The sequence below is a fragment of the Bubalus bubalis genome, chromosome 7, assembly GCF_019923935.1.
Source record: "Bubalus bubalis isolate 160015118507 breed Murrah chromosome 7, NDDB_SH_1, whole genome shotgun sequence".
Taxonomy (NCBI): Eukaryota; Metazoa; Chordata; class Mammalia; order Artiodactyla; family Bovidae; genus Bubalus; species Bubalus bubalis.
In genome coordinates this window covers 87,184,127-87,205,792 of record NC_059163.1, presented here as the reverse complement: position 1 = coordinate 87,205,792, position 21,666 = coordinate 87,184,127, and the positions used below count along the sequence as shown (strand labels likewise).

Below are 21,666 nucleotides of genomic sequence, written 5' to 3'. Positions count from 1 at the left end.
CTTAAAGAAGAAATTAAAATAGAGACATTATACAGAAGGAAGATCATGTAAAAACATAAGAAGATGGCCACCAAGAAGCCAAGGAGGGAGGTCTCAGAAGAATCCATGCCTCTCCACACCTTGATCTCAGACTTTTTGTTTCCAGAATTGTGACAAAAGATATTTCTCTAAGTTATCCAGTCTGTGGAACTTGGTGTTATGACAGTCCTAGCAAAATAATCCATCCAGTTAAGAAATGCCATAGACTGTTATTAAGGTAAAATACTTAGAAAGAGGCATATTCACATTTCAGAAGTTGTTTTGTTCTCTGTAACCAGAAGGCTCTTATTAGACAGCCACTCATTTGTTAATGCTTCAGATTTACTTGTTAGTGTCTATTTACTCAAGAACCTAAGAAGTACCTACAAAAATGAAGGATACTAAAAACTTCAAGGAAGGAACAGAGCCAGAATGGCTTTATACATAAAAATAGAGAAACTTAGATCTTGTCAATGAATGACTGTTATTTTTACTGCACTGTGGCTCCCTCTTCCCCTTCTCCCACATCAGAAATGTTTTGGCTGACAGTAAAACCAACAGAGTGGGGCAGTAACATTTTTCAAAAATAATCAAAACTATTGTCACAGAAGGCGGCATTTTCTTTTCCTTTCCTTTGTTTCTTTCCTCTATTTCTCTTACATTCAATTATGTCTCAATTTTGAACATTATCATGTTATTATATTCATGAGGGATAATATTCTAAAATAATTATACTAGTTTCTAGAATAGAATCAATGATTACAAAGTAAACGTTTTACAGGAGAGGTGAAAAGTGACTTCGCTGACTAACATAACGGCTTAGATTCTGCCTCTCCGTAAAGTAGCAGCAGCTGAAGAACCATCAAAGATACATAAGAGCGCTGTTCAACTAAAATGCCGTACATTACTTCTAACGTGCTGGTAAGAAAGAACTGCTACCTCTTGAAAAACTTTCAAACACTCTGAAGAATCAAATGTAACCCATATCAAAAGTTAGGAACCTATTAATTAATAATTAAAAATAATATTCTAGTTTATGAAATATCTTAAGTTGTGTAAAATTATGTTATGTAAAATTTTAATTAATATTTAAAACATGCTGAAAACATTTCCTTACCAATATTGGGGTGCTTTAAAAGACGGCAGATTCTAGCTTCCCTTTCCAGTTTCTGATGATCTATTAAAAAAAAAAAACAGAAAAATAAATTACATTTCACCAAAAGATGAAGCAATGATAAACAACATATTAAAATGACATAAAGACTTTACATTTATTTATATTTTGATTTCTTTAAGTCATTTGAGTTGGGAATTAGGTGAACACAATAGTTTAATAATCTAAATATTTTTATTGGCTTGAAGTTTGATTGCAGTATAGAACAGCGTTGAATTTAGATTTGAGCTGGGGAAAACAGTAAAAATGGCACAAAACAATAACATTCTTTCTTATCGTTACCCTAGGTATATACTGTTACAACAACTTTAGCCAATATGGACATACACATTTAAACAAAAGATATCTATCTAGCAATCAGAATGCCAATGGAACCAGTGCTAAACAGGGTTAGTAACAGTTTATTCCTAACAACAAAGTGTTTCCTGTCCAGACATACTTTCTATCAACTACTCCACAGAATTTCTGGTTCAGCTTCCTAGGCGTAGGATACTTTTCCATGTATCATGGACTCTCCAAACACCAAACTGCTTGCTCGTCTCCACCCTTCTCTGTATCCCTAAGCATTTCTTTGAAGGGGCACAGAGATTACTGTAAACTTGCATTTTAAAAACTATATGATACTCTTCTTTGGTTTCCTTATAGTAGTTCATATGCACATAATTATAACCAAAATCACTAGCCAAAGCACAAAAAAAGTAACAGAGAGAGAAGCAAAAACATAGCAGAAAACACATGTTGCCAGTTAAGAATAGTGTTGTAGAGTGGTCCTTATTGAAAGACCTGGAAGTCCTTACCTCAAAGACCTGATTTAAACCTTACAACAGCCCTCTAAGATAGGCAATCTTATTATCCCTCCTTTACAAGTACAAAAACTAAGGCAGAGAAAGGTTAAGACCATAAAACTAGTTACTTGCATCTACCAACCTGCTCTCACTAACTGGCGTCACAAGACAGCCTTAAGAGACTGAGGGGGCATCTACCTAACCACCCCACACATTTTATACCAACTGTCCTCACACTCTGGTCTCAGAACCCCTTCACACTCTTAAATTATCTGGGAATCCCCCAACAAAGCTTTTGATTATGTGGATTAGATCTATTAATGCTTATTAGCAATAAAACTGAGACAAACTTTAAACAGATATTTATAAATTCACTTAATATAATAATGAACCCATTATATTAACATAAGTGACTGCATTTAATTTTTAAACATTTATTAGGAAATAACTGAAACTTACAGAAAACTCAAGGACCAAGAATAGTTCCCCCAAATCCTAGGTACTGTTAATTCAGATATATTATTAACATTTTACCCATTTTCTTTTACACAATTTTACGTGCCCTCCATGTATACGATCATGTGTATCTATACATATTTACCTAATTGACACATGTATATACAAATATATACATATGTTTATTAAAAAATGAACCATTTAAAGGTAAGTTAATAAACATTAATGTCCTTTACCCCTAAAATTTCAGTGTGCATTACCAAGAATTGTGAATATTCTCTTACAATCATAGTATGTTATCAACTTCCACAAATTTAACAATAAGACAATAATTTACCATTCACACTCCCATTTTATCGATTTAACCCAAGGATGTCCGTTATAGCATTTTTCTCCTTTTAATGCAAGATCCAGTCTAGGTTCAAATATGGCATTTAGTTGTCATTTCTCTTTAGCTCCTTTAGTCTGGAATATTTCCACAGTTTCCCTTTATCTTTTGTGACCTGACATTTCTGAAGAATACCATCATGTCTATTTTTTAAAGAGAATATTTCTCATTTTGGTTGTTTGGTTTTGTCAAATGATCGCTCATGATTTGATTAAGGCTATGTGTTCTCAGCTAGAACATTATCCTTCTCAGGCTCTCACATCTGGATGTACACACTGTCCAACCGCTCCTCAAAAGTAATGATAAGCAGATCAAGGTGCTGCTGAATTTCTTTAATTATCTTTTTAATTTTCTTTTGTAACAAACAAGTATGTGGGAAGACATTTTAAGATCATGAAAACATCTTGCTCTTCATAAAAATTTCCCTCTATATTTAGCATTCAGTGATAACTCTTGCCTGAACCAATCTTTAATTTGATGTGCTTTTGGGAACAATAGGCGCTTAAGTGCTGATTTTCCAACTCCAGCATATACAAATGAACGCAAAATGTTAAACTAGATTTTGAAGACGCATCTAACACCATGTTAAATACTGTAGAAGTAATACACATAAAGCATATGGAAAGCATATGCTTATAGGAATTATAATTTTTGTAATGGAGACAGGAAAATGAAACACATATGCTAAACTATGTGAGCTATATATCATCTGATACACCTACAATTATGTGAAAATGAAGAAAGGAGGTAACAAAAGACCTTTATGGACAATAAGTGAGTGGTATCAAGTTTTAGCTGTAGAGATAAACGTAGAATTTTATATAGCCTATTCTTATGGGCTGACTGTGTCCCTGTAAAATTCCTATGTTGAACTCCTAACCTCTAGTACCTCAGAATGGGACTGTATTTGGAGATACTGTTTTTAAAGGGAATAATTAAGTTAAAATGAGGTAATTAAGGGTGGACCCTAATGCAATATGACTGGTGTCCTTAAAGGAAAAGGAGTTTAGGACACGGACGTGCCAAGAGGGAAGACCACGTGAAGTCACAGGGAGAAGATGGACATCTACAAATCACAGAGAGGCTTCAGAAGAGACCAGCCCTGCCAATTCCTTGGTCTTGGATTTCTAGCCTCCATAATTTGAGTAAATAAATTTCTATCATTCAGGGTTAGTCTGTGGTACTTTGTTATGACAGCCTCTAGCTAACTAATAGAAGTATTAGCTTTCCATCACTATAAAACAAAGTACTACAAACTTAGAAGCTTAAAACAATATGTATTTTTAATCTTGCATTTTCTGTGCACCCGGAACATGGGCATATTTTAAGTGAGCCCTTTGTTTTAGGGTTTCTCACAAGATGCCATGAAGGTATCAGCTAGGGTTGGGGTACCATCGAGAATCTTGACTGGGCAGGATCTGCTTCTAAGCCCATAGCCGGGGGTAGTATTTAGTTCCCCAAGAGCTGCTGAGCTGAGGGTCTCAGCTTTCTAGCTGGCCACTGGCTGGAGGCTGCTCTCACTTCCTTGCTACATGCCAACATGGCAACTTGCTTCATCAAAGCCACCAAAGGAAAGAAACTGCTAGCAAAAGGAAGTCCCTATCTCATCTAGCCTAATCACGAAGTGACAACCACCACACTTGCCATGTGTGCTTGGTTAGAAGCAAGTCACTAATAGAAAGCCCAGAGATAAATCCACGTACCTTATCTTTGACAAAGGAGGCAAGAATATACAATGGAGAAAAGACACTCTCTTTAACAAGTGGTGCTGGGCAAACTGGTCAACCACTTGTAAAAGACTGAAACTAGAATACTTTCTAACACCATACACAAAAATAAACTCAAAATGGATTAAAGATCTCAACGTAAGACCAGAAACTATAAAACTCCTAGAGGAAAACAGGCAAACACTCTGACATAAATCACAGCAGAATCCTCTATGACCCATCTCCCAGAAATGGAAATAAAAGCAAAAATAAACAAATGGGACCTAATTAAACTTGTCAGCTTTTGCACAATGAAGGAAACTATAAGCAAGGTGAAAAGACAGCCTTCAGAATGGGAGAAAATAACAGTAAACGAAGCAACTGACAAATAATTAATCTCAAAAATATACAAGTACCTCCTGCAGCTCAATTCCAGAAAAATAAATGACCCAATCAAAAAATGGGCCAAAGAACTAGACATTTCTCCAAAGAAGACATACAGATGGCTAACAAACACATGAAAAGATGCTCAACATCACTCATCAGAGCCGCAAATCAAAACCACAATGAGGTACCATTTCACGCCAGTCAGAATGGCTGCTATCCAAAAGTCTACAAGCAATCAATGCTGGAGAGGGTGTGGAGAAAAGGGAACCCTCTTCCACTGTTGGTGGGAATGCAAACTAGTACAGCCACTATGGAGAACAGTGTGGAGATTCCTTAAAAAACTGGAAATAGAGCTGCCATACGACCCAGCAATCCCACTGCTGGGCATACACACCAAGGTATCCAGAATTGAAAGAGACACATGTACCTCAATGTTCATCGCAGCACTGTTTATAATAGCCAGGACATGGAAGCAACCTAGATGTCCATCAGCAGATGAATAGATAAGAAAGCTGTGGTACATATACACAATGGAGTATTACTCAGCCATTAAAATGAATACATTTGAATCAGTTTTAATGAGGTGGATGAAACTGGAGCCTATTATACAGAGTGAAGTAAGTCAGAAAGAATAACACCAATACTGTATACTAATGCATATATATGGAATTTAGAAAAATGGTAACGATAACCCTGTATGTGAGACAGCAAAAGAGACACAGATGTATAGAACAGTCTTTTAGACTCTGTGGGAGAAGGTGAGGGTGGAATGATTTGAGAGGGTAGCATTGAAACGTGTATATTATCATATGTGAAACAGATCACCAGTCCAGGTTCAATGCATGATACAGGGTGCTTGGGGCTGGTGCACTGGGATGACCCACAGGGATGAGATGGGGAGGGAGATGGGAGGGGTTCAGGATGGGGAACACATGTACACCCGTGGCGGATCCATGTCAATGTATGGCAAAACCATTACAATACTGTAAAGTAATTAGCCTCCAATTAAAAAAAAAAAAAAGAAGCAAGTCACTAAGTTGGCCTACTTTTTAAGGGGAAATAGTTACACAAGAGCAGGAACAGCAGGAAGTAAGGTTGTCAAGGCCACCTTAGAGGCTGCGTGCCACCCCTGACTACGAGGACTGAGGTTTCATGAGTCTCTTTCTGATACCGCGTTCACTTACTTTTTCTTCCATACAATCACATAACTTAGTGATCTCCTATGAGTCGCAAGGCATTCTGCACGCTTTCGTTGGGGGATGTTGTGACATCTCAAACATGATGATTGAGCTAAAGTTTTCATTAAATGGAAATGTGTGTTGCCTGGTGTGCTCCACATTCAACATCAAATTCATGACTTTCGAGGGAGTAGGTAGGTGAGGAGGAGTCATTAAGCACCTATTATTACCAAAAGCACACTTCTGCATTCATCCTGCTAAAGAGAAGAATTAGTTTTACATTTAACATTTCCTTTACTTCTCATTCAGGGGGCAACAATAATTATACACCCTACCTCATGCCCAGCAATTACAACTACGATGGTAAGAGGCAAAAACAGATGAAAAAAGGCAAGAAAGATATCCATAATACTGCATATCACCATTTGAAGATTTTCTTTTATTATCCACACACCCTGCAGCTAGTGCAGAACCAGCTTCATTTATCATTTAATATTTATTAAAGTACTCAACCTATAATAGTTTGGCTTTATTCTTCTTTTGAAGCTCAAGTCCACAATATGAATAAACGTATAACCCTTCAGGCTGCAATCTTGTCAGGTGTGACAAGGTACATGCTGTTAGCAATACATGGTTGAAGACCTATCACATAAAAATGCTGGAAGGAAAATGTATCATTGTCCAGTTTAGACACAGAGTAAGTGGGGACTAGTATTACCCAGTACAGAGAACTCTAGATATTACAAAAGTTTCTGAGAATTTTGAGAAAATGTAATTATTTCTTCCCAGTTTTAAGGTACTTTTTAATACTTAAACTTCAGATATTTTATTTCAAGTGAGGTCAAAAATTTGAATTTGGACCTAATGAAATACATCCTTCACTCCTGATTCAAATAAAATTTTAATCTTTATGCAAAATAACTGATCACAAGTGAACTTAAAGCGCTATCCTTGAATCACCTTCAAAAAGCAACAGGAGTATTACTAAAGCTACATAGAGCAGCAACTTACTTATCTGGTAGCATCAGGGAATGAGTTTTTATCAGGAAGTAAATTTCAAAACTAACTGTCCCACAAAAATGACAAAGTTTTAAAAGGTTAATCTCTTGATTGGGGAGGGGGGATGGTTAGTCTTTTTTCTTACACTGAGGAGATACAATTTAATATCTTTGACACCACAGGGTCACCATTTTAGCTTTAGTTATTATTCTGTTGTATTTAAGTGCCATCCTCAGAGGCCTGCTGAGGTGTGAAAAGCCACAGGTAGCTGCCCTGTATCCCTGTCTGCGCTGCCTCTCTGTGTGGAATCATGTTGTAGCATGGGCAATGCCAAAGGATGGTTTGGGCAGTGGCTTGAGCTCAGTCTCTAGTCATCAGTCACTTACCACCTCCTTCCCCAAACGCACCCACCACACACACAGGCACACACACGTACACACACACGAGTGTAAACCTACAGCCTAAGGAAGGCATGGATCTGCTACGCCCAAGGTTTAACTCTTCCAGTTCCTTCTCCCTACAAGCAGATCGTCACCCTTAAAATCATCTTATATGGAAATTAAGCAGGGGTCACCCCCGAAGCCCAGGAAAATGGGAAGTTTAAAATCCAGCTCCATCCCTCCTTTCTGTTCTGCTGGCCTCTGGGACTCCCATCCTAAGCGGCGGCCTTCACTACTCCTGTCTCCTTGGCTCTTCCTTGGCCCTTCCTTGGCCCTGAGCTCCAGTGGGAGACCAGTGCCTCAGATCTATCCATTTTAATCCTGCTTCTCTGGCTTCTGCACTACAACCAGCCCAACTTGATTCTCAACTTTTTTCACATTTGTTCAGTTTCTAAGAAACTACAGCCTCAAATAAGAGACTCTCCTATTCTCCTTGTAAAACCAAGCCTGACTGGTTCTCCACTCTCAGAAGGTAGGTGAAACCTGTTATGTAAACTACTGCACAGTGTGCACTCCTGCATCTGTTTATTACAGTTTCTCTAGTTCTTCACAATTTTTTTTTTTTTTTTTTTTTGCTGCTGCCATCTCTTACTGCTTTGAGTTTCTCCAGCAAGGATATAAAAATACAAAGTAATCACAAATAACCTGGCAGTAAGCACGTGAAGAGATCTTCTCTGAATAAAAGATGGACTCTAATATACAGATTCTGGAACACTATTATGTGGTTACTTAGATAGAAGTCTTATTCCTGGAGGTTTTGGAATTACATTCTGAATACATTTTTCTTGTTAGAGAGATTACTTCTCGTTAAATGAGGCCTTCCTCCAGTAGAAAAATAAATTCTGTCCATTTAAGTAGGTCATATTTAAAACTGCATTGTAAGTTAAAAGGAACTATTTAAAGGTTCACTTCATTACAAAACCTGAGCATGATGTATATGGATTTGAAGCTGTCATATTCATTTAATAAAAGGATTTTTAAACTCATAATTAAACACTATACTTCCACATCACTCTTTTATTTTGGACTATTTTTAATCCGCACCATAAAACTGATTTTTTTAAACCCTGCACTTGACCTAGATTCTTTCTGACATCAGGTATTGGTCACTCTCCATCAGTTCTGTGCCCACTAATATCCTGGAGGGAGAGGAAGATCTCAGGTTTTAGAGCAGAGCAGACAAGAGTTGCTCTCTGGTTCTTCCACTTACTATCAGCTGGATGTCAAAGTTCCCAGACCTCTCAAAAAATTGTTTATCAAATGGGCATAAAATATCTAGCATCAGGTACAGCATCTGGAAAAAAAAGTAGGACATCAATAAATTATAGCATCATTATTTAAAAAAAAAAATCTGTCCAACTTTAAAAGAACTAGATTTTTAAAAGATACATGAAAAACTATACTAATTCCATCAAATATTATTCATTCTACATGCATTTTAATATAAAAATTGATTTTCCATAAAATCATATGATTATGTTATTTAGGCCATTGATAACTGAAATAGTGAGAGAATCACTGATATCAATGGTCAGACAGAGACAAAATCAATATAGTAAAATATGGACAAAAACTCATAGTTATTCAAATTCATGCTGTACTCTAAATAGCTCAAAATAAAGAATACAGTCAGTGGCATCACTGATTCTATGGACATGAGCTTGAGCAAACTCTGAGAGATGGTGAAGGACAGGGAAGCTTGGAATGTGCAGTTCATGGGGTCGCGAACAGTCGGACATGACTGAGCAACTGAACAACAAAAAGAATAAAAGAAAATTTATTTGCATAAATGTAAAACTTTTAAACAAATTAACCAGTTACATATAAACTAATGATATTCTTTCAACCATTTCACACATCCAAAATAAATGCTGTTCTGATAAATAATTTATCATATATTATTATTTTAGAGGGAGTTGGTAGATGATATATTTCGCCTATTTGCTATATCTGTAAAGGAATAAATAGTGAAATCTGATACAACTATTCTAATGCTGCCCTCCAGGAGAAAAAACTTCCCTTTTCCACCACAATAATGGCATTCATTCAGAGACATGACATTCTATCTGCTATGAAAATAATGCTTTAAACAAAATTATGCAAATGTAAGATCAAAAAAAAATCCCTATCTTATCAGGCTTCTGTTCAGCAGCATTTTAAATGAGAATACAATGTTATAGACCTTTTAAAACTGCAAAGTAAACATTAACTTACACAAAATATTTTCATATAAATGTTTAATATCTGATTATACAGAATATCTACATAGCTACCAAAAATACAGTGAGGAGATGGGCACACTCCATTCAGACCTAACAGAAGTCTTGGGGAGTCTCTTAGTAAGCCTCTCACGAGGTGTGGGTAACCAATCAGCTGAGGAACTTGAACTGAGCTGTCCTCCCTTGGGACGGGAAGTGGGAGTGTAACTGTGTAGAACCCAGACACAGGGCTCTAAACAGGAGACTGTCGCTGGAGTGTGGATTTCCTCCCGATGATAAGGGGGTGGACAGGAAGCCCCGATGGCGCCCTTAGAGCACTAAGTGAACTCAGCCAGCTCTCCTCTGAGCTCCACAAGCTCTGATGGCACTGCCGTCTCCCTCTCAAGGGGGTGCCCCTGCCTGCCTGCGTGTCCACCGTTCTGCTAAGACGGCAATATCACTCGCCGCGTGTTCTAGGGCATCGCTCTAGTACTGCGAGGGTCACCAGGAGTCCATCAGGAGAAGCAAACCAGAAGCCTAAGAAAAGAAGGGTGGTGTCCAGAACAGGCAGATAGCCAGGAAAAGTCCCCACAGAAGGCAACGATCAGGACTCGTCCACAGAAGGAGAGCACAATGTGCCAAGGTGACATTTAGGACACGAGGTGTCAGAGCTCACACACAACATATGGCTGCCTGTCAATGGTACCATTTTTAAACCATTATGTCTTAAGTGATTGTTAATATAAAAGACAAATCACTATAGAAACAAGTTATGAGGGTACTATTCTGTATATATAAAGAATTAAAGATATTTTCATGCATCTCTATATTAATTGTACACCAATAATTTAATCCATACAACTTTTTTTTTTTTTAAACATTCTAATTATACTCCTGGAAAGAGGCAATGAAATAAATTTTATATATCATTCTGCCTTCAGTTTCTACAAGTTGGTCTAGACCCTAGCACTCGCCCCAGGTGTAATTTTACTTGTTTTGGAAGGAATTGCTGCACAATTCCAATTTCCTGTTTAGGAAACAGAGTTAAATCACTTGAGACGTGTTGCATTAAATCTTTCAGACTTACTACCTAGAGACTAAATGGACCCAGAAGGGAAACAAAGCATATGCAATCCACACTGTACCATTTTTTTCCACTGGCCCAGATGACTTACAGGCAGATGCACAGTAAAACAAGAGAGCATTTACATCATGGATGTGCTGTTCATTTTTAGCTTTTCTTATTGTGGTAAACATATTTTGCTGTCCTTAAATATGTTTTTCCAACATCCATTGGATCACTGAAAAAGCAAGAGAGTTCCAGAAAAACATCTATATCTGCTTTATTCACTACCCCAAAGCCTTTGTGCAGATCACAACAAACGGTGGAAAATTCTAAAAGAGATGGGAATACAAGACCACCTGACCTGCCTCCTGAGAAATCTGTAGGCAGGTCAAGAAGCAACACTCAGAACAGGACATGGAACAACAGACTGGTTCCGGGAAAGGAGTACGTCAAGTCTGTATATTGTCACCCTGCCTATTTAACTTATATACAGAGTTCAGTTCAGTCACTCAGTCATGTCCGACTCTTTGCAACCCCATGGACTGCAGCATGCCAGGCCTCCCTGTCTATCACCAACTCCCAGAGTTTACTCAAACTCATGTCCATTGAGTCAGTGATACTATCCAATCATCTCATCTTCTGTCGTCCCCTTTTCCTCCTGCCTTCAATCTTCCCCAGCATCAGGGTCTTTTCAAATGAGTCAGCTCTTTGCATCAGGTGGCCAAAGTATTGGAGTTTCAGCTTCAGCATCAGTCCTTCCACTGAATACTCAGGACTGATTTCCTTTAGGATGGACTGGTTGGACCTCCTTGCAGTCCAAGGGACTCTCAAGAGTCTTCTCCAACACTACAGTTCAAAAGCATCAATTCCTCAGTGCTCAGCTTTCTTTATAGTCCAATTCTCACATCCATACCTGACTACTGGAAAAACCATAGCTTTGACTAGACAGATCTTTGTTGGCAAAGTAATGTCTCTGCTTTTTAATATGTTGTTCAGGTTGGTCATAACTTTTCTTCCAAGGAGCAAGTGTCTTTTAATTTCATGGCTGCACTCACCATCTGCAGTGATTCTGGAGCCCAAGAAAATATATATATATGGAGCCCAAGAAAAAATATATGCAGAGTACATCATGAGAAATGCTGGACTGGATGAAACACAAGCTGCAATCAAGATTGCTTGGAGAAATAGCAATAACCTCAGATATGCAGGTGACACCACCCTTATGGCAGAAAGAGAAGAGGATCTAAAGAGCCTCACGATGAAAGTGAAAGAGGAGAGTGAAAAGTTGGCTTAAAACTCAACATTCAGAAAACTAAGATCATGGCATCCAATCCCATCACTTCATGGCAAACAGATGGGGGAAAAGTGGAAACACTGACAGACTTTATGTGGGGGGGGGGGGGGCTCCAAAATCACAGCAGATGGTGACTGAAGCCATGAAATTAAGACACTTGCTCCTTGGAAGAAAAGTTATGACCAACCTAGACAGCATATTAAAAAGCAGAGACATTACTTTGTCAACAAAGGTCTGTCTAGTCAAAGCTATGGGTTTTCCAGTAGTCATGTATGGATGTGAGAGTTGAACTATAAAGAAAGCTGAGTGCTGAAGAATTGATGCTTTTGAACTGTAGTGTTGGAGAAGATTCTTGAGAGTCCCTTGGACTGCAAGGAGGTCCAACCAGTCCATCCTAAAGGAAATCAGTCCTGACATTCATTGGAAGGACTGATGTTGAAGCTGAAACTCCAATACTCTGGCCACCTGATGCAAAGAGCTGACTCATTGGAAAAGACTCTGGTGCTGGGAAAGACTGAAGGCGGGAGAAGGGGACGACAGAGGATGTAATGGTTGGATGGCATCACTGACTCAATGGATTTGAGTCTGAGTAAACTCCAGGAACTGGTGATGGATAGGGAGGCCTGGTGTGCTGCAGTCCATGGGGTTGCAAAGAGTCAGACATGACTGAGCGAATGAACTGAGCTGAAATATGTTTTTCTAATAATTAAGTATACAATTTATTCAAAACATGAAAAGTATAAAATATTTACACATTTTTCCTTTATCTAGTTTAATTCTAACATTAAAAGTTTGGATAGTAATTTAGAAGAATGTAAAAAAGAAATGTAAGAAACATGGATTCTTATGGTTCCCTTAAGCATCTGGAATATTCAGTTACTCACATTTTTCCCTCAGAAGTAACTGAAGCTAACAAAACTTAAACCTCAGAGCCTTGCAGATGCACTGGCCACCAAAAGCATCTTAACAACACACTTGTATGTTTTCATAAAACTCGCCAAACAAGATGTTTTAACATCATCAGTTAGGATCATTATTTTCCACACCTTCTTCTGCTCCATCACACTTCTCCTTGCATTGAGTGATCCTGAAATGGGCATGAACTGTTTCGAGATCTAGCTAAGGGGAAGCTGAGTTGAAGATCTAGTTTTATTTGGATTTAATGATACACTTACATTGTTCCCAGTCACTTCTGGGTATAGTTATGTTCTTGCTAGTCATCCCAATGCAGGGCTGCTACCAGGAATACATCTGCATCCAGCTGGCAGTGAGATGACGGGACACCCCAGAAGAGGCATCATGATATAACCTTGTACTGCCATTCACCCCACAAGTAAGGACACAGAGAAGGGAAAGCAAGGTTTATTTTTTCTGTTTTTCTGGATTTTGTTGTGCTTTGCAGTACCTGTCAGCTTTAAAATTTATAATTTCTTGTGACTATTTTTATTCTCAATATAGATTTACTTTTGAGTTTAATTTTGTGTTTGTAATTTTGTTTTCTTTTCCTTAGAGAATTTTCAAACTGCATAAGCTTCAGACCCTACTAATCCTGAATCCTCACTCCTTCTTATACTTATGAAAAAAAGGAAGATAAATTATTGTTTAAATTCTAAACATAAAACAACCACAAATAAAATACTTCACAAAATGTATATTAACTTTCTCTTTTATGTAAGTATAAACTCATTTCTATTACTAAGACTGGTCATTAAAAAGTCATATACGTATCAATCATGAGTGACAAACCACAGTGAAAAGATCACCAAGTAGAAAATCAGGAGGAAAAAAAAAATGGCTTTCACAACAGAGGCTCTGCCAGGAATAAGGGCAAAATTCAGCACATCTTATATCTGTAAAAAGCTATGCTTATTCCTTTCTATCCTAGCAGAATACTACAGATTTGAGATACCTTATCTTTACAGTTGGGGGGAAATCCCTATGTCAGATGTGGTACTTAAGCATATTTATTAAGCAGACACAAGACTCTGAATGATGTTTTGAAGGTAAAGTAACTTATTACAGTCTAGCTACTCATGAACTTCGAATTAAACTAGAAATTATTGGTTTTAATAATAAAAATACCCATCGAATTGGTGACATGACACTATCATTTATTAGTGTATACCCCAAGTAAAAAAATTCAAGGCACCTTAAATTCTTGCCACTACATATTTTAATCATATATTCCTAGTTTATCACTTATGGGTACTTTTATTTACTAGACTGCACAAATATGAGATTTAATGTAACCATCTAACTGAGAGTTTTAAAAGCACTATTATGATAAGATATTAAAATGAAAGTGTCTCAGTTTTAGCTGAAATCCTGAAAGCTAAAAGCAGCTGTCGGTTACAGGGTGCTGACCGTATATTCAGGACTTATCAAGAGGTCAGTTGAAGCCATTCTCAGTCATGAGCCCACTGCTCATTTCCAGCTGAACTGGAGCAGATAATAAGACCACTAGGGAGAACTGCTCCAGATAGAGTCATCAGAACACTCTGCATCTCCTCCTACCCAACACTGGAATGGAGCTTACCCAAAGGTACCGAATTAAGGAAAGAAGGGGTGACTCATAAATATCAGATGAGGTGCATCCCTCTGATTTTGAGAAAAATAAGAACAGCTACCCCTGGAATTGTAAAGCAAAGAGGTCCATCATCAGGTTATACTTCCACAATGCTAAGACCACGTTTCTATGAAAACAGACTGTGAGCCCATAGGAGGGACTGATTGTTTTCTAATAGATGATCCTGAAGAGGTTACCCAGGGAGGCACTGTGATCCTAACAGAGGGGTGGAATGCCAGAAGCCTAGGAGCAGGAAAGACGGTTAAAAACAACCCAAACATCCTGCCAGGGGAAACATGGCCATCATCAGCATAACTATCCCCAGAGGTCCCTAAGAGGAATTGTTGACGGGCCTTGAAAGCTAGTTGGCGATCTTGCATCCATCAGATAGTAGCAGTGCAGATTACAGCTGCACCACTGGAATGAGACTTGCACGGCTCCTTACAGCTCTGTCCCCCAGGGCCACAAACAGCAATCAGTGACTAGAAGGGGAAATAAGGTTAAAAAAAAAGTGTTAGGTATCACACCCCTTCCCTGGTCCATGGAGGCTCTCAAGCATGAAACAAGCTTGACTTGAGAAGTAGGGTGGGTGGGTGTGTGCGCTTTTAATCGCCCCCCCGGACTGTAACCCAGTATGCTCCTCTGTCCAGGGGATTTCCCAGGCAAGAATACTGGAGTGGGTTGCCATTTCCTTCTCCAAGGGATCTTACTGACCCAGGGATTGAACCTGTGTCTCCTGCACTGCAGGTGGATCTTTCACCCACTGAGCCATTAACCCTAAAATGAGAGAGGGGACAAGTTTTAAATATGACACTGGTCAGGACTTCTACATTTCTGAAATGAGATTGTTCTTGTGACTAAGGAACTGCAAAGCTCTGACATCTGACCAAGATTTCATCAAGGACAAAAGTGAATATGTACATGGGTTCGCAGGAGCTGAGAAAGGGTAGTTTCAGTGGGAGACAAATGATCTGATTTAGATTATAAATATTTTCTTTAAAAAAATCTGCAACCATCTAAAGCTTGGATTTACTATTAATAATACTGTCATAGTCTTTCCTTCGCATCGTCCACTCCTCTGCTTTCAGAGTACCATGTTTAGTTTCCTTGGGAAACAGAGTTATGGAGAATAGTCTAGGTTCTCATTACATGAGAGCATTTCATGCACTTTCCAATTACCTCAAAATTTTCTAGGTAACGTACACTTTAAAAATGTACCATCTTATTCTTTCTGATCCTGAAACTGTAGGACAGCATTCCCTGGACTTAAGATGAGTGGCAGGCAGTCTTAACCCATTGTCATTCCAGATGTAAGTCTTCGTCATCCATCAGGAATGAACATTTATCTTTTACCTAGAATGCTCTGTCTCCAGTAAGTGCTGCATCATTTAGGACGTGGGTTTGGCATTGGCATGGCATTACAAACTGGGCCAGCTCTAAAGCAAGAGCTTTTTGCAACCCTGCCTGGCCCAATGCCCACAGTTTATAAGGAGGCATATTAAATGCCACCTCAATTGACTCTGGTGACTCCTAAACTCTGAAAGAGGAAGATATCAGTCTCTGTGTGGTGAACTTTAAAGCTGTCAGGCAAAAAACTGTCCTGGGCTGACATGTGAAGTTAACATCCACTTCCATGTAAATGAACAGACCCACTGCCCAGCTGCTGTAGACAGAGTGACACTGAAAACAATTTCTGATTTGTGTTAATCCACAGGTATTATCAGAATCAAAGCACGGCTCCCTAACAGCTATACAGGGGGGCAGGGGAAACCCCAGGAGCTTACTGAGGTTTTCAGCATCACAGTTAAAAATCAACAGCTAAACCTCTCCTCAGGGAATAAAACGCCAGAGGCACTAGGGAGAAACCCATACCAATTGCTCCTTTAAAACCTGAGACTCCAGGAATTCTGCCAAGTGACCTGGAAATGCGGGGCTGTGACCAGAGGCCAACAGAAGAGAGCATTCTGCATTAGCTCTTGCAGCAGAAGTGAGTACACGGCCACAGTCCACCCTGCATATCCCTCTTGACAACTCATGCATCTCCTATACATCTCCTCCACCTAGCCTAATTATTTCTGACTTGTCGCCATCCTCATTTCTTTCACTCTAATATTATTTTTCTAAAAAATCTTATTGTAAAAATGATAGATTCTCAAAATGTTCCAGGGTTCTCTTGTTCTCTCCCTGTTCCAACCCTGGAGTCAGCTATTTCTCTAAGAAACTTTGGCATCTTTTCATTTATTTGGAAAATTATATTTACAGGACAAAATCTGTTAAAACTCCACTACCCAGGGAATTTCTGGGTGGTCTAGTGGTTAGGTCCATTCTGAAGGAGATCAGCCCTAGGATTTGTTTGAAGATGTATAGAACAGTCTTATGGACTCTGTGGGAGAGGGAGAGGGTGGGAAGATTTGGGAGAATGGCATTGAAACATGTAAAATATCATGTATGAAATGAGTTCCCAGTCCAGGTTCGATGCACGATACTGGATGCTTGAAGCTAGTGCACTTGGACGACCCAGAGGGATGGTATGGGGAGGGAGGAGGGAGGAGGGTTCAGGATGGGGAACACATGTATACCTGTGGCAGATTCATTTTGATATTTGGCAGAACTAATACAATTATGTAAAGTTTAAAAATAAAATAAAATAAAAAATAAAGCTGAAACTCCAGTACTTTGGCCACCTCATGCGAAGAGTTGACTCATTGGAAAAGACTCTGATGCTGGGAGGGATTGGGGGCAGGAGGAGAAGGGGACGACAGAGGATGAGATGGCTGGATGGCATCACTGACTCGATGGACGTGAGTCTGAGTAAACTCCGGGAGTTGGTGATGGACAGGGAGGCCTGGCGTGCTGCGATTCATGGGGTCGCAAAGAGTCGGACACGACTGAGTGACTGATCTGATCTGATCTAGTGGTTAGAATTCGGCACTTTATAGCCTGGATTCAATCTCTGGTTGGGAAACTGAGATCCCATGGGCCACAGGTATGGCCAAAACATAATACAAATGAACAAAAACTCCACCCTACCCAGATATACCATTGTTTACATCTTGATGCACTCTTTGCTACTCTTTTCCTTTGCATATACCTAAATATGACTTAAAGTTATGTATAAGCAAAGGAAGAGAGTAGTGTATGAAGTATGATTTAAAAACCATTCTTTTGTAGACTGCCTAAGTCCCCCAGGCAATTGCTTTAGAACAGAGGCGTGACTGACTGACTGGCTAGATGAATGATAAAAGCCTACAAACCAGAATTTGGGGAGAGGGACTATCCCTTACAGATGAAATATATCCAAATTAGACCACTGTGTGTGCCTCTGTACAGTATCTGTCAAAATGATGTGACTAATTGGCTCCTCAAAATACTGAGTCAGCCAGAAAAGTTCGTTATGGTTTCCCATAAAATGTTATGGAAAAGCCCGAATAACCTTCTCAGCCAACACAATACTCGCATCAAAGGTCAAGTTCTCACGTCAACAGAGGAAAATGAATTATTCAGATCTTATGAAATGTTTAATTGGATTAAGTGGTTCCCCCTACCCCAATAATTCAGTCTGTTTTATTTATTAAGACTCGGCATCTAGCCAGTCTTCTACTTCACCCAAAGTCTGTCATCACAGCTACTTCAACACACACACGGATACCTAGTCCCAGACTTTCGTTTCCTCCCTCTCCGTCTCCGGTGAGCGTCACCTCCACTCCAGTATGGCTACCACTTGTGCAGTCATTGCCTGAAACTTGGCCATCCGCCTCCGGAATCAGGAAGGTAAAAATTCAAATCTCTAACCACTAACTACTGACTTTCCAAAATGTTCATTCAACACTTCCTAGGTAACTCTTCTCAAACCATCAGGAAAACAGGTCATCAAGTCCTCTACTTTTCCTAATCCGTCATTTACTTTCCTCCATATTCGTCTGCACTCTACTCCAGCCATACGGGCTGACCTTCTTTGATTTCTTCATAAATGCCATGAATTCTCCTGCCTCAGGATTTTTGTGCAGGTATCCCACCTGCTGGAAACTCACTTCACCTCTTTTTGATTTATATTTGGTTATTCTCCACATACTAAAACAAGTATTTTCTCTTCAAGGAAGCATTTTTCTAACAGGTTGAAATTCCTTATTATTGCTCACACATAGCAGAAATTCCACTTCATAGTTATTTGCCACAGTTGATTTTTTATTTAGTTGTAATATTTTTTTTAAATGATCTCTCTGAAATAAATGGTAAGATCCAATAAAGCAGGATATGTCAATTTTTGTTCACCATTCTATACCCTACATCTAAGACAGTGTCTGGCACATAGCAAATAAGCAATGAAATTTTATTAAATGAATTTGTGAATAAACAGGGAAAAATAATATAGAACAAACAGGAAAACAGAAACAAAAATAAGAATAGAGACTGCTCCTGATACAACTTGGCTTACTTCCTTCTCCAGGTGGCCACAGAGGTATGAAGATAACATAGTCAGTATATCCAGAGGCTGTTAGAAGAGTCAGACAAGACTCTGAGTAAGAAAGCCCTGTGTCAGCACTGGCCACGGGATGAGAAATGAGCCTAGAGTCTAGAAAACGCAATGCTTGTTGGATTAAGATGGGGATACTCACTAGATTATAAGAAAGCTATGATCGAGTTTACTTTATATATCTGTACACACACATACACACGTATATACATACACAAACATATGTATATGTATCTATATACAAACTGTAGGTTATAAATTAAGGAGAGTTATCATTCAAGTAGAAATAGCCCCATGTGCACAGAGAAAAAATGTCTTTCATGGTGGCAGAAAACAAAAATCGAAAGGGGATCTCTTACAAGGTTATTTATGTAGGAAATATGTATAAATATGCATAAAAGAGTATCTTGACTCAGATTCAAAGATCTTCCAAAGCTCTTTTTTTAAAACAACCATGAAAATAATAGTTAAGTGACAGGACAGCTATCACTTGGTAAACTTTCAAACAAATGGAATCTTTCATAATTTGATAGTTCTGGGCAGCTGAAAATCAGGTTACCTGAGGGTTAAATGAAAGAAACGCTTTCTGCTTGAGTTGTCGTTAGAAGTCTTTGTAATAGAGTCCTGCGAAGGAGCTGCTTTTAGCATCAGACCAGTACAATTCATGCAGAGGCAGCAGGTGGACCAGGGTGCTCTCCAGCAGATTTGGGGTGGGGGCAGTCCCTGGGCAGCTTACTGGGCCTCTCTGAACACCAGTCCCCTTGGCTGTAAGAAGTGAAATCACAGACCACAGGACACATGCAAGACTCCAGAGTCTTTTAGGCTCATGATGTCAGTAGGCTAGACGAAGATTTTTTCCATTTGTGTGATTCTGTACTCAATTCTGGGATTGTTTCTTGTTGTTTGTGGCTGGAGTTTATTTCTTTGCTTTTTGGATATGCGATTCTTAAAAGTCTAGGTAGCTCAAGGGAATTTTCCTAGCCTGATATTTTAAAAAATATGTTTAAGTATAAAATACAAACAGAAAACTACATATGCCATAAGTATATTGTGCAATGATGTTTCGCACAATGAACACACCCATGAAACCAGCACCCAGATCAAGAAACAGAACCTAATCAATACCCAGAACCCTCTGATACTCCCAGACCCCACCTCCCATACCACAGTAACCACTACCCTGACTTCAGATCACACAGATTTAGTGTGCTCCTCTCCTTTACATGAAAGGAATAACATGGTATGCATTGTGCTTTGGTATTCTACCCCTGGAATACATTCCATTCATGTAATACTGTTCTGCGGTCTGATGTTAGCAATACCATTAAGAGCTGAAAACTTGTTAAAATGGATGAATGGGCAGATGAAAAAACAAATAAGGAAATATGAAGGTCAGTTAATGCTACAGAGGTAAACTTTCAAAGGCCCGATGTAACTGACATTATTTACTTTCTCTCCACAACATAAATAAATAGTGAATAAAATCAAAAGCAGCTTATATTTACTAAACACACATATGTCAGAATTCAGTCTCTGATCCTCTTCTCTTCTGATACATGCTATTGTCATTTAAACGCTTCCTTCTCCAAGCCTCTTTTCTTTAAACTCGTCTCTATATGTCTGCCACGGAGACTAGTTACATATTTCTCAGTCTCTGTGTCTCTGCTCTAAGTTAAAAAATCAACAATAATCAGGAATCCCCTGGTGGTCCAGGGGTTAGGACTCCGTGCTTTCAGGGCTGAGGGCTCGGGTTCAACCCCTGGTTGGAAACCAAGATCCCACAAGCTGTGGACTGTGAACAAAAAAAGAAAAGAAAAATCAAGAATAACACATGAAAGAAAACAGAAATACTGAGTCATATCCTTTAAGCACAGATAGGGAGAAATCAAATTTTTTAAAAGTTACATTGAGTTTTGGCAACTCTCAAAATATGAAAAGATATAAAATTCAAAATATAAAAAAGTAAGACAAATGTCCAAATGCAAATTTGAAATTAAAGCACAAGAAAGGAGACATCAACTCCCCCATTACAATATAAAATTGAATTTCTTAAAAATGCCCAGCACATATTCTTCATAATGAGATCAATTCCATAGTAGCTGTCAGACTCACTGTTTTTTGTTTTTAAGTCAAAGATAACAATACCCAAACCACTGAGGAAGGAATAAAGGAAAAAAGAGAAGGAAGAAAGGAGAAAAGAGAAGGCCTCAGTTATACCCAAAATGATGTATTTGAAGAATAGCTAAAGAACACTTTAAATATCTCTAATGCACACAGGAAAAAGCTGTAATATTTGCTGTTTATTTCTTTGCAAGGACTAATAGTTAATTATACAAAAAAACTTAATGAAGATGTATTTAGGGATAAAGAATGGTGATTTTAAAACTACGACTTACTACAAATATCACTAAAAGAACTAAGTAAGGACTTTACTTGTCAAAGGCTTCGCTTATGTCCATTAAAAAATATCCTATACAGTTAATCTATATGAAAATCACAAATCTAATAGTGACTGAACTTTTCTCTTTTGGGTATCC

The 21,666-nt window shown here is 38.6% G+C and overlaps 1 protein-coding gene across 15 annotated transcripts in view; it reads right to left on the bottom strand.

Moving 5' to 3' along the window:
- The window catches only part of CAMK2D (calcium/calmodulin dependent protein kinase II delta), a 314,355-nt gene that overhangs the window by 207,113 nt on the left and 85,576 nt on the right, over positions 1-21,666 (bottom strand). For all 15 annotated transcript variants that reach the window (XM_044946077.2, XM_044946075.2, XM_044946076.2 and 12 more), the window contains exon 3: positions 1,136-1,195. In XM_044946077.2, coding sequence (XP_044802012.1) covers positions 1,136-1,195 — 60 coding nt within the window. The remainder of the gene's footprint in view (positions 1-1,135; positions 1,196-21,666) is intronic.